At 41.6% G+C, this 14,341-nt stretch overlaps 1 protein-coding gene across 1 annotated transcript in view; it reads right to left on the bottom strand.

Moving 5' to 3' along the window:
* LOC122050870 (UDP-glycosyltransferase 83A1-like) overlaps positions 1 to 14,341 on the bottom strand; it is a 92,101-nt gene that overhangs the window by 29,282 nt on the left and 48,478 nt on the right. The window contains exon 2 of the mRNA XM_042611739.1: positions 12,221 to 12,241. Coding sequence (XP_042467673.1) covers positions 12,221 to 12,241 — 21 coding nt within the window. The remainder of the gene's footprint in view (positions 1 to 12,220; positions 12,242 to 14,341) is intronic.

Here is a 14,341-nt window from a genome sequence, read left to right on the forward strand (position 1 = left end):
TCTGTGCAAGTAACTGAGTCAGATGGGTAAGTTGGTGACGTAGAAATGATACTTCGACAGACTTTGTTACAAGTTCGATGGTGTAAGGGAGCACAGGGAAAGCATAAGGGTAGGAGTGGGATCATCTCTTCTTAAAGAGATGAAAATAAAGCGTTTTCCTCGGGGCATACAAATACCTCTGGGAAATAATGTCGCCTTTAACGACACGATACATATTCCTTGGACTGGGGATGGATGCAATAGCCTAAACACCCGAGAATCATACTTCACCTGAGAGCATGATAAATTCCCAAGGACCAGGGGAAAGGGAGAAGTGATTAATGTCTCGATAAGAGGGTCAAGTGAAATCGGATTCTAGTCTAGTCAGTCGGTCCTGAGCCTCCTTTGACTAGGCTTGAGGGAGAGGATTGTGATACGGTGCATAAGGGTAGGGTCTGGTTAAGGGGACGTGGCAGTCAGAAGTCAAGGGGACGTGGCGGTTAGAAGTCAAGGGGATGTGGCGGTTAGAAGTCAAGGGGACGTGGCTGTTAGAAGTCAAGGGACGTGACAGTCAGAAGTCAAGGGAACGTGGCAGTCAGAAGTTAAAGTTGGGAATTCGAACAGGTTACTCGAGCGAGAGGCCCAGGGTGGGAATATAGATAGGTTGATCAATCGGGATACCCAGGACAAGAGTTCAGCATGGAGGCTCGGGCAAGATACCCAAGTAGGGAGTGCAGATGGGGTGATTAGGTTGATATGTCCGGGTCGAGAAATCAGACTGGTAACACAAGGAACAGAGAAGGAGGAGAAAGAACCGTCTCTACGAGACAAGTTTTCTCACAGTAGACTTATATATAAGATCTTGATGCGCTAGGTCAAGATTCACAGATCAAGGACTTAGAGGTCAGGACTTACCAGTCAGGAAATGCAGGTCAGGACTCACAGATCAAGGCTTACAGTTCGGGCTATACTGGTCAAGATGGGTAGATCATGCTTACAGGTCAGGCTGTGCAGGTCAAGATTTACAGATAAGGACTTACCAGTCAGGATATGCAGGTCAGGATTCACAAATCAAGGCTTACAGTTCAGGCTATACTTGTCAAGATGGGCAGATCATGCTTACAGGTCAGGTTGTGCAGGTCAGGATTTACAGATCAGGACTTATTAGTCAGGATATGTAGGTCAGGATTCATAGATCAGGGCTTACAGTTCGGGCTATACTGGTCAAGATGGGCAAATCATTCTTACAGGTCAGGATTTACAGATCAAGACTTACCAGTCAGGATATGCATGTCAGGATTCACAGATCAGGGCTTACCGGTCGTGCTATACTAGTCAAGATGGGCAGATCATGCTTACAGGCCAGAATGTACATGTCAGGATATGCCGATCCGGATATACTAGTTGGGATCTCCGGGACGGACCTTCTTGAATGCTATTCAGTTATACCCAAGCTGGGTTCCCTCCCAGACGATTGATCATCGAGAGCTTCTCCCTTCAAGTCGGTAGGGAACTACACGACAACTAAGCCATAGAATCGTAACCACTTGTCAGAGAATAATTGCGGTGTGCCAGGGTATATTCCAATGGTCTGTGTCTCGCTGCTAAAAGAACCTTCCTTTAACCTACGACAGGACACCACGTGTCACTTACCCTCATACAAGATCTGAGATCCGACATTTCCTAACATCTGTCAGAAACTAGAAGTCTGCATTGTCATATAAAAAGGGGTGTCCTCTCCTTTATGCAGGTACACTCACTCACCTTTTCGCATCTGTCTTCTACTTTCTGCAATTTTTACATTTCTTCTAGGGAAAAAGTGTTGGTGCAGGAAGCATCCGACGATCGAACCTAAGTTTTGATAATGGCAAAGGGATTCAAAGTTAAGATTCTCTGTTATCTAATATGTTGAATGAGTGTTTCAGGAAATTCTTAACTGCGGTTAGGCAGGTGAAAATCCTAGGGGGTGGTAACCCTAGGTCCTAGGGGGTGGTAACCCTAGGTGGAGAAAAGTCCTAGCTGCGGTTAGGTAAAGGGAAAACCCTAGGGGGTGGTAACCCTAGGTCATAGGGGGTGGTAACCCTATGCGGAAAGTCTTGGCAGGTCGATGGCTTCAGGCAAAAGTCCTAGGGGGTGATAACCCTAGGTGGAAAGTCCTGGTGTCGCGAACCAGGTGAAAGACTGGACTAGCCGGGGAAGCGGATGTCCAGCAGAAAGTCCGGAAGCATCGAGTGCTGAGCAAAAGTCCAGTCGATCTGGAGGATCGACTTGAAACAGTAGGCGTCGGGTCGACCTAGGGTTTCCGGTTGGAAATCCGAAGTCAGACTCGGACAATCCGAAGACTGTCAGTTATTCCTTACTATGTTTTATCAGATTCTAACACTGTCTTGCAGGGGATTTTGCTCGGACTAACCTTGTTTTGCAGGTGAGGAACCTGTTGGAAAAAGGTGGTCCAGGCGCCCGGGATGGATCCGGGTGCCCGGAGGTCCGGGCGCCCGGGACCAAACTTTATCCTTGTCGCGACTTCGCCACGTGGAGCATCCTGGTTGGTTGGCCACGTCACACTCCAGGCGCCTGGAAAGGATCCAGGCGCCCGGAACCGCATATAAAAGGAGGGTTGAGGTGCAGCTTCAAAAGACAACGAATTCTAAGTGATCTTGCATCAACACGCTGCTCCAAAAGACGCTCCGAAGTGCTACTACAAGTGACCGACGACCCGAAGCTTCAGAATTAGCATTTCTTGTTGTCGGTATAATTTTTTATAGCCTTTATTTGTACTCATAATTGTAAACCTTTAACGAGCTTATAGTTGTTGCCCACCGGAAGCGATCAAGGATCGCGGGCCTTCGAGTAGGAGTCGACTTAGGCTCCGAACGAAGTAAAATCGACCTGTCTCTTTGTGTTGTCTCTTTATTTTATTTTCGCTTATTCCGCTGCACGTTTTAACTCCGATAGTTTTCCGATAATCGAACGAAATAGCCACGAGCGCTATTCACCCCCCTCTAGCGCTTCTCGATCCAACAATTTATTGTAGGATCGAAAAGAATTTAGATATCTCCACAATGGTATGATATTATCCACTTTGGGCCTAGGCCCTCATGGCTTTGCTCTTGGGCTCTCCCCAAAAGGCCTCATGTCAATGGAGATATCTTTTCTCTTATAAACCCATGATCTTTCCCATGTATTTCCAATATGGGACTATGTTTGCAACCTTGCAACCCCAACAATCCCCCCCCTCAAACAAAGGACCATAGACTTCCCACGTCCGATCCTCGACCCACCAGGTCTTCCTGCCCCTCGATCCACCCGACCTACTAGGACTTTCTTGCCTAGTCGCAACTAGGACTTCCTGCCTGGTGTCTAGTCCTCTTGATCCGAATATAGGAGCCCTCACTTTCTTTGTTCGAGGTCAATATTGTACTCGCATGGCTTAATCAGACCATAGCTCTTGTGCACAGTCGGCGGTTAAACCTTCTGGCAGTCCGGGCTCTGATACCAATTGTAGGATCGAAAAGAATTTAGATATCTCCACAATGGTATGATATTGTCCACTTTGGGCCTAGGCCCTCATGGCTTTGCTCTTGGGCTCTCCCCAAAAGGCCTCATGCCAATGGAGATATCTTTTCTCTTATAAACCCATGATCTTTCCCATGTATTTCCAATATGGGACTATGTTTGCAACCTTGCAACCCCAACAAAAAGTACCTGACTTGAGCGTCGGAGGGCCTGCTCCGGGGACTTTTTTCCTGGTTCTTGGTCTCTAATGGGGAGGGGGTTAGTCTGTGTGTGCGCAGGAAACTATCGCTTCATCATCCTCGTCATCACCCCCCGTCAACAGCTCGTGGACCTTGCTTGTGCATCACTGTACTCATAGGAATTCACCACCGCCCTCCGTCAACGCCAGCGACAGCTCAGCTAACCTCTATCTGACTCAGATTCTGGACGGGATCATGGAGGTTCCTCATGATTTTATTTTCAAATTACCTTTTAACTTATCAATATTTTAGAAGCTATCAACTAATTATTATAAGATATATATAGAAGCTGTCTAGTAAATGTTATTATATATTTAGGATAAATTAAGAATTTAAAATATATACAGTATAAAAGACTAATAGCTATTTCAACATACAAAAGATATTCAATAGATATTACAATATATAGAAATTACTCAATAGTTACTATAACATGTAAGATGAATATAATTTAAAATTTATAATGTATAGAAATTACTCGGTAGCTATTATAACATATAAAAACCACTCGACAGCTACTACAATATATAAAAGTTATCGAATAAATGGTACAACGTATTTAGTATAAATAGCTGGAAGCTTCTTGTTGACGGGTGACTTATATTGAAGGTTAATGTGAGGGATTTTATGGAAGAAAAATCTGTTAAGATTTTTCGTAATAAAATTCTGTTAAGATTTTATATAATAGATTTTTGTTATAATTTTTCATAACAAAATTCTGTTATGATTTTACTGGGTCTGGGTTTAGCATTATTTATAGGGATCATTGTAAACCTATTGTACAATAATCATAAAATTCATGGAATCTTATTCTCTTGTGTAGAGAGAATTCTAATAAAGCTTCGATTTTTTTTGTAAAGTAGGTACGTCGCTGAACCACGGTAACTCTTCTTCTTTCTCTTTTTCTTCCTTCCTTATGTTTGCTCTTCTTTTGTGCATCTTTTTCTTGTTGCTCCGCACAATCTCTTTTCTCTCTTCCTCTTCTTCCGCGTTAGAGGTTGAGAGGTGTTGTTGCCCCCTTCTTTGTGCAACAATTGGTATCAGAGTTATAGATTTTGGCGGATTTCTTCAATATGTCGGGAACAACTTCTGTGAAGTTTGATATAGTGAAGTTTGACGGAATCGGAAACTTTGGATTATGGCAGAGAAGAGTCAAGGACTTATTGGTGCAACAAGGCATGGCGAAGGCGCTAGGAGAAAGGAAACCGGAAAGCATGGAGAGATCAGATTGGAAAGAACTTTAGGCGAAGACAGTAGCAATAATCAGACTTTGTCTTACAAATGATGTGATGCACCATGTCATGGACGAGGAGTCATTGATGATAGTTTGGCAAAAGCTAGAAAGTCGATACATGTCAAAGTTATTAACAAAAAAATTGTATCTCAAGCAGAAATTATTCGGACACAGAAAATTGTTCAAGGGTTGTCTTACCACGCCAAAGATCAAAGCTTCCTCAAAGAACAAGTAAAAAAGTCACGTCATGAGGAACTAGTCGAGTACTGGTCCAAAGAGAGTCTTTTATATTTGCTGTTTCAAAATTGAAGACCCGAACTATTGGTGTAATTTTGCCAAGGCAGTTGGTGTAGGTATTTATCGTCGATCCATAATATTTTAAGTTGCTTTTCTTGCTAAACTACCTGAACTCGAATTTTATGTAAATCAGCCATAGTAAAAATAGGATAAATCATTGAACACGTGAATGCGTAAATGCTAAATTAGAATCTTGGAGGGAAACACTAGAAGGGAAATGTTTTAAGCTTAGTAGATTAAAGACAGAATATATGGAATTTAAGTTTAACAATATTAGAAGTAATGAAACAATTGTTAAGATAGGAGACGACGAGTTGCCTGGAACCGAGAGATTTAAATATTTAGGATCATTTTTATAAAATGATAAAGGGATTGAGAGAGATGTCTTACATAGAATACAAGTACGATGGGTGAAATAGAGGGGAGCGTCGAATGTTTTATGTGACCGTAAAGTACCTCTTAAACTTAAAGGTAAGTTCTATAAAACCACAGTTAGACCTGCTATGTTATATGGAGCTAAATGTTGGGCTATGACTCGAGCACATAAGCAGAAGATGACAGTTGCAGAGATGAGGATGTTAAAGTGGATGTGTGGTTATACGAGGATAGATAAAATAAGAAATGAGAACATTAGAGAGAAAGTCGGAGTTGCATCTATTGAGGAAGAACTCCGAGAGGCACGTTTAAGATGGTACGGACATGTACTTAGACGACCAATAAATGCTCCAGTTAGACGATGCGAAACTATGATAAATATTCATATCAAACGAGGAAAAAGAAGACAAAAAAAAACTTGGTTAGCAAAAATAAAACAAGATAATTATATAAATATAAATGATGATATAATAAGAGATAGAGTTCAATGACGTAAAATGATTCATACAGTCGACTCCACCTAATGAGAAAAAACTTAGTTATTATTGTTGTTATATTGAACACAACAACAATTAACATGCATTATTGGAATGATAAAAGATGCATCACTTTATATTTATATTTTGGTTGGAAGAACAAATAAGCTCATCACTTTATATCAGTCGCCTCGACAATGTTCAGTCTTAGAGCAACCACGTTTGTAAGGGTTGGCAGGGCTGCCTTGGTGGCAGTTGAAGTAGGTGGTGCTACGACGAGAGCAAGGTATTTGATCGCCTCTGTGAATAGCCCCGTAGCTGATGCCTTCAGCTGGATGTGCAGATCAAGAAAGGATGTGCATCAGTGCATGCATGGCGTAAACATTAGCTAACAATATATATATATATACAATCAAATATCTTGAGATAGCTAGACATATTCAATGACAAATGTGTACGTATGTTGCATGCAGTACCAGATTTGACCAGCACAAGGGAAGAGGAGAGGAGAAAGGCGACGAAGAGAAGGAGGAGAAAGCAGTGCTGCTTGGAAGCCATTTGGATCGCTAAGATTTTTTTATTTAAATTGTGCCTTGACGTCCTTGATGATTGATCATATTTATAATCTGCGGGTGGATCCTCTTATCCGTAAAGATTGAAACGCGCCAACAGACTGGCAATTAATTTTTTAATAAAATTTTAATAAAAAGAAAATGGGCCTGGCTATTTTTTAAAAATAAAAAAAAATATATATAATTAATGCACCTATTATATATAACTGCACAAATGCAAAATAATATGGCGAATGATTTTTATATGTTCACGAAGAATTCTATATTTTATCCTATCTGATGTGATTATAATTGACTACCAAAATAACTTTAAAATTTCCAACAAATATTTTAAAATTATTTAAAATGATGCCCTATTATTATATTTTTATATGGAATAATCTAATTTTATATGTTCACGAAGGATTCTAAATTTTATCCTATCTGATGTGACTATAATTAACTACCAAAATAACTTTAAAATTTCCAAAAAATATTTTAAAATTATTTAAAATGATACCCTTTTATTTGTTGGTTACTAAAAAAAAAAGTATGCTCTGTCATCTAATTGCCTAAGCGAGCGCTAACATAAAAGGTGTGTATTGAAAGTATATTTCTCAAGCAAGACTTTAAAGTGATTTATAAATTATAAATTTATAATTTTTATATAAAGGTCTGTGTCTAGGTCTAATTTTAATTTTTATTCATTTTTTAAAGAAAATATCCACTTTTAATCTTAAATTACATTAATTTTATTTATTTCAGATAGTTTTATAATCAATAATTATTTTTAATTATGTGTGTTATTTCTTTTAAACCTAATAACTCTTTTTGATCTTTCAAAAATATATGTCCTCATATATATAGGTGATTTCATATCTTTCTCATTTCTGATCGATGTTGTGTATCCGTTTTTTTTCCTCTCAAGTAAATATTGCGTATCCGTTTTTTTTCCTCTTAAGTAAATATGTATCTCTCTTTTTTACTTAAGTTTTACTCTCAAAGAATATCTTTTTCTCTCTCATTGATAATATTTCTTCATCATTTCATTCCCATAAATAATGGGAATAAGGGTTCCTTATCCCTTAAGGCAAAATAGTATACTATTTTTTTTAAAAAAATCAAATTATTCTTTTTCTATTTTTAATACATAAATAAAAAATGATCATTTTATATATATATATATATGATCCTGTTCGAAAGTCGAGGCGGTGGACGCTAGAGAAGTGGCGGTCCAGTTGACTATACGTGGATCTCCTGCTGGTTGAGCTTGCAACCACAAACCATCAGTGCCGAGCCAGGGAGGGGTTCCCCGGCGTTGACCCTCTAATTCTCAAATCAGATCATCGGCGACAAGAAAGCGAAGTAAAGGAGCGGAGCAAAGAGAAGCAGCGTAATAGTATCTACAATAGAACTTACTTAACTTCGTCGAAGCTTGAGGCCCTTTGTATAGGGCTCCGGGGACGCGCGTGCACACTTCTCGAGACATGCACGCTTTCTCAAAGCTTACCCTGAAAAGACGTGTCAGTAAAGTGTCCCTGACATCATACCTCAACGACCCGAGCATATCTCTGACAAGACAGTGGAAGCTTCCGTCGTACGATCTTCTGCCTGACCATGCCGTCCACCGCGCCGCCTGTCTGTGGCACTGGTTCCCAGAAGGATATCACCACCTGCTCCTTTTGTCTGTTACCGGGTCGAACGGAAGAGCCGCTCAGCCAATCCTCACCTATCCGGGCGGTTGTCTCTCCTGGGGACTATGCTCCCTAGGGTCGAGCAGGTTGGCCGCTCAACCAACCTTCCACTGTCCCAACTTCCTTGCCATGCCGACCGGGCAGCCATGCCTGCATGTTGTCCGCTCGGTTGTGTCTCCGATGTAAGTCTGAGCGGGCCATCCGCTCAGTGTATGCTTTGCCACCGGTTTTGTTTTCTGAGCGCCAGAAGCTGGTGCGCTGCCGAGCTGTGATGATGTTGTGCCAGATACCCCTCAATTTGATCGGGCGAGTGTGCCATCCGATCGGACAATGACCCGAGATCGCTGACCGCCCTGACTTTGACCTCCATCGTGGCAATGAACCTCTACAGGGCGAGCCCCGCCTTACCATCGGATCAGTCAACATTTTATACTAGAATTGAGTATATTTTCTATTAAATTGAGTACGATTCTTTTTCCAGATGGAAACTATACTAAATTTTCTTTAAATGGTACTCAATTGGATGGAAAATCTACTAAAATTTCTTTAAATGATACTGCATTTAGGTACAAATAGTTTAAAACAAATATAATTCCAGTTAAATTCAGTATTTTAAACTAGAATCGAGTATATTTTCTATTAAATTTAGCTTGATTTTTTCTGCTTAATATAATTTCTCCTAAATTCAGCATCATTTAAAGAAAATTTAGTATATTTTCCATCCAATTGAGTACCATTTAAAGAAAATTTAGTATATTTTCCATCTAATTGAGATGAAAAAAGAATCGTGCTCAATTTGATAGAAAATATACTAGATTTTAGTTTAATGTACTAAATTTAAAGACCGACTGGAACAACTCTCTATCTGGGGACAAAATAGAGGGTTGACCGACACGTAGGGAGAGGCGCCGCCTCGCCTGATACTGTTCCACCAAGCATTGTTCCAAACGCCTTCAGAAATCGCACAAGCAAATTTAAGAGAGGTTCTTCCTCGGATGAAGTCTCGTTCGGGACGCGCAGAAAAGCAAAGCCCCCCGATACCACGCCTCGCCTGAGCTGGTCAACAAGCAGTTTTCTGAAGAGATTATACAGGATCCTTTACCGAGGCACTATGCCCCCTTGGCGATTGGAGAGTACAATGGTTCAACCGATCCGGACGACCATCTCGGTAAGTTCGACAACGCTGCTACTCTCCATCTATATACTGACGGAGTCAAGTGTCGAGTCTTCCTCACCACTCTGTCCGGCTCGGCACAACGCTGGTTTCGGAAGTTGCCGGACGGATCGATCCGGAGCTTTAAAGACTTTCGGACGACCTTCCTTCACCACATTGCAAGCAGCAGGCGCTATCAGAAGACAACTGTCAATTTATTTTCTATGAAGCAGGGTCCAAGGGAGACTCTCCGAGCCTACATCCAGCACTTCAACCAAGTGGCAATGGACATTCTCTCGGTCTCGTCTGAGACCATGATGAACGTGTTCACGCAAGGGCTCGTCGAATGGGACTTCTTCCGCTCGCTCATCAGGAAGCCACCTCAAGACTACGACCACATGCTGAAGAAAGCCAATGAGTACATCAACGTGGAGGAAGCTCAGGCAGCAAGAAGAAAGGAAATGCCATCCAAGCCGCCTTTGTCGACCGAACGGAAGGTGACGAGCAGCCATCAGCCTCCTAGAGTGCCTAGAGCAGAAGGAGCGCGACCACACCTTGAGCCGAGGGCACATGTCGCTCAGCACGTGACTGTCAGACAACCAAAGTCGAAAGGAAAGGTATGGACTTCCATGTTCTGTTCTTTCCACCAATCAACCACCCATAACACCCATGACTGTCGCGGGTGTTGGTGCGGTTAGCACTAACGGTTTAACCCAGGTTTGGATGAATGAAAAAATAGGTTAAGTTAGTTTTGTTGTTGATCCAACACTCTGATCGAGTGTGCAGGAGAAGTCCAGACAGGTCGACGGGCTGACCGGATGTCTGGAACGAAGCCCAACTAGGTCGATGGATTGACCGGATAACTGACACGAAGTCCAAATGGGTCGACGGGCTGACCGAACATTTGGCACGAAGTCCAGCTAGGTCGACGAGCTGACCGGATAGCTGGCACGAAGTCTAGATGGGTCGAAGGGCTGACCGGACGTCTGGAAGGTAAGTCACTGGAGGGGAGTAACTGTAAGGATGCGCTCCCAGGAAGGGAACTTAGGCGCCGATCCGACTTAGAGCCATTTCGAAACTCTAAGTCGAGATCTTGACTAGATTCCGGTCTCGGGGAGACGAAATCTATTTCATACTCTGTGTTCTGTTAATCATAAATTGTTCTAAGATTTTATTTTGCAGGATATATATATTATTTGTCTCTGTTACGATTTTATCAGGTCTGGGTTTAGTATTATTTATAGGAATCATTGTAAACCTATTGTACAACAACAATCATAAAAGTCATGTAATGTGATTCTCTTGTGTAGAGAGAATTCTAATAAAGCTTCGGCTTTTTTGTGGAGTAGGTACGTCGTCGAACCACGGTAACTTTCTTTTCATTCTCTTCCTCTTCCTTCCTTGTGCTTGCTCTCCTTTTGTGTGTCTTTGTTTTGATGCTCTGCACGATCTCTTTTCCCTCTTCCTCTTCTTCCGCGTTAGAGGTAGAGAGGTGTTGTTGCCCCCTTCTTTGTGCAACAATTGGTTCAGAGCTACAGATTTTGACGAATTTCTTCAATATGTCGAGAATGACTTCTATGAAGTTTGATATAGTGAAGTTTGACGGAACCGGAAACTTTAGATTATGGCAGAGAAGAGTCAAGGACTTATTGGTGCAACAAGGCATGGTGAAGGCGCTAGGAAAAAGGAAACCGGAAAGCATGGAGAGATCAGATTGGGAAGAACTTTAGGCGAAGGCAGTAACAGCAATCAGGCTTTGTCTTACAAATGATGTGATGTACCATGTCATGGACGAGAAGTCACCGGTGGTAGTTTGGCAAAAGTTGAAAAGTTGGTACATGTTAAAGTCATTAACAAAAAAATTATATCTCAAACAGAAATTATTCGGACATAGAAAATTGCTCAAGGGTTGTCTTATAACGCCAGAGATCAAAGCTTCCTCAAAGAACAAGTAAAAAAGTCGCATCATGAGGAACTAGTCGAGTACTGGTCCGAAGAGAGTCTTGTATATTTGCTGCTTCGAAATTGAAGACCCAAACTGTTGGTGTAATTTTGCCAAGGCAGTTGGTGTAGGTATTTATCGTCGATCCATAATATTAATTGTTGTTGTAGGTACGGACATGTATTTAGACAACCAATAAATGCTCCAGTTAGGCGATGTGAAATTATGATAAACATGCATATCAAACGAGGAAGAGGAAGACCAATAAAGACTTTGTTAGTAACAATAAAATAAGATAAAATTTATTTAAATATAAATGATAATATAATAGAAGATAGCGCTTAATGACGTAAAAAGATTCATACAGCCGACCCCACCTAGTGGGAAAAGACTTTATTGTTATTGTTATTGTATTGAACATAACAACAATTAACATGCATTATTGGAATAATAAAAGATGCATCACTTTATATTTATATTTTGGTTGGAAGAACAAATAAGCTCATCACTTTATATCAGTCGCCTCGATAATCATCAAGAGTATTGATGTCTGCAGCAACAGGAGAAAGATGGATGATCCTGTCTGAGAAGCTTGACAAAACAGAGAGCTAGAAGGAAAAAACTTACTGCCTTGATGAAGAATAATACCTGACTGACTGAATGCCAATTCGAGAAACCCAAAGCGGATTGGGGAGAGTAGAATCACAGAATACCTTCCTGGTGTAAAGCCCCAATGGCGAGAAGGAAATCTAATAGGAGAAAACCCAAATCTGGAGCTTCCAAGGCTTCCTGCGCACAAGAGACCGACCAACACTATCGTCAGTGACCTAAGACCGGGGTGGTAATCCCTGGCTAGGCCCTCCGACGCTCAAGTCAGTGATCTCTCTTGGTCTGGAAGAAGGAGGAAGAAAAAGAAGATGAACAGTAGTCGAAAATTAGGGTTATGAGTGTGCGCAATGATGTGAACTTACCTAGCCAACGGAGAGGATTTCCCTTTTTATACCACTTCATATAACCTCCGTAGTCATAAAATGGACCCTGGTTTGTTAGAGTTTGTTATGAGATGACGTAAGCTGTGTACTTGTGGTAAATGACTTTTAAGGAATCTTTTTTGTACCCCAGATGTACCTTTTTTGTCGTCTAGTACATGCAAAATAGTATAAAAACACATTTCTCGCCAAATATATAACACCTGTTATACAATCATATACTACAAATATCTTCATTAACTATTTTATTTAAAATATTTACTTCTATCCTGTTTCACAGGTCCTTTTAAAGTATTTCTATAGTTCCTACTTGCCCCTCCTGTTTTTGCTATATCATAGATAGCTTAATATAACAATGTTCCTTGTGTCGGTCGGAGCTGGGCTTAACTAGGTTTGATAAATTATTAGTACCTCTCATGAGACTCCTGGGGCAATGCCCGTCTGTGCTCCTCTATGTTTATTATCCCAACTAGCACTGGGCTATATTTTATCAAGTATGTGATTTTTATCAAGTATCTTTTCAAGGTATTATTCAGCTCGGCCGATATTGGATTTCCTTCCTGAAGGCATGTCTCGATCGATACTGGTCTACTCACTCGGAAGTATATTCCGGTCGATATTGGCCTTCCTCTTTTGAGGTATATCTTGGCTGATCTTAGCCAACCTCCTTGGAGGTATATCTTGATAGATATGGGTCTGCCTCCTTGGAGGCATATCCCGGTCGATATTGGTCTTCCTTCCTAAAGGTGTGTCTCGATCGATATTGGCTTGCCTCCTTGGAGGCATATACCGGCCGATATCGGCCTACCTCCTTTGAGGTATATCCCGGTCGATATTGGCCTACCTCTTTTGAGGTGTATGCTGATCAATATTGGCCTACCTCCTTTGAGGTATATCCCGACCGATATTGGCCTACCTCCTTTGAGGTATATCCCGACCGATATTGTTCTTCCTCTTCAGAAGTATGTCCTGCTCGATATTGGCCTACTTCCTTTGAGGTATATCCTGGCTGATCTTAGCCAACCTCCCCGAAGGTATATCTCGATCGATACTGGCCTGTTCATTTGGAGGTATACCCCGACCGATATCGGCTTACCTCATTTGAGGTATATGTTGATCGATATTGGCTTACCTTCTTTGAGGTATATCCCGGCCGATATGAGCCTTCCTCCTTGAAGGTATATCTCGATCGATACTGACTTGTTTATTTGGAAGTATATCCCGACCGATATTGGCCTACCTCCTTTGAGATATATCCCGACCGATATTGATCTATCTTCTCCGCTTGATTATCTCCTTTCCCTTCCTTATCGGGGATCCATGAAACCTAACCCATATCACTAGCCTTCCCCTTAAGTCTAGTCGAAGGAGGTGTAGACGACTGACTAGACACAAGTCTGATTTTATTTTTTCCATACCCGTGACTTTGCCACAGGTACTAAAGTGACCTTACAAATTTTATGTACAACTATCTTGTGAACCTGAGTACAGTGATCCCGTGAACCTTAGTACAGTGATTCCTTGGGTCCTTTGATCCTTTAAATAGGGCTACAACCCTCTCTTCGTTCATCACCCGCCTCAGTTCTTTTCCTTCCTTGCTAACTTTTCCTGCTAAGAGTATGGTCTGGGATCCCCCTCTTTGGGGGTGATTCTTGTTGGACAAGGCGAGATCTATGTATGAGTTTATTCAAGTTTTTACTTTGGCTACTCTAGGGTTTGAGAAACCCTCCCAAAGAACGACGTTTCTCGAGGTTTAGAATCTCCAACTGAAGGCGCAACTGCTCTAGAGACTCAACGAGCTTCAGAGGAATTCTCCTTACTCACGGAGGACCAACAAAATAGCCCATGGATGTCGCTACGAACGCGTAGCCCATGTTACCCTTGGGCTAGGATTGG

This window comes from Zingiber officinale, chromosome 3A (genome assembly GCF_018446385.1).
Source record: "Zingiber officinale cultivar Zhangliang chromosome 3A, Zo_v1.1, whole genome shotgun sequence".
Taxonomy (NCBI): domain Eukaryota; kingdom Viridiplantae; phylum Streptophyta; class Magnoliopsida; order Zingiberales; family Zingiberaceae; genus Zingiber; species Zingiber officinale.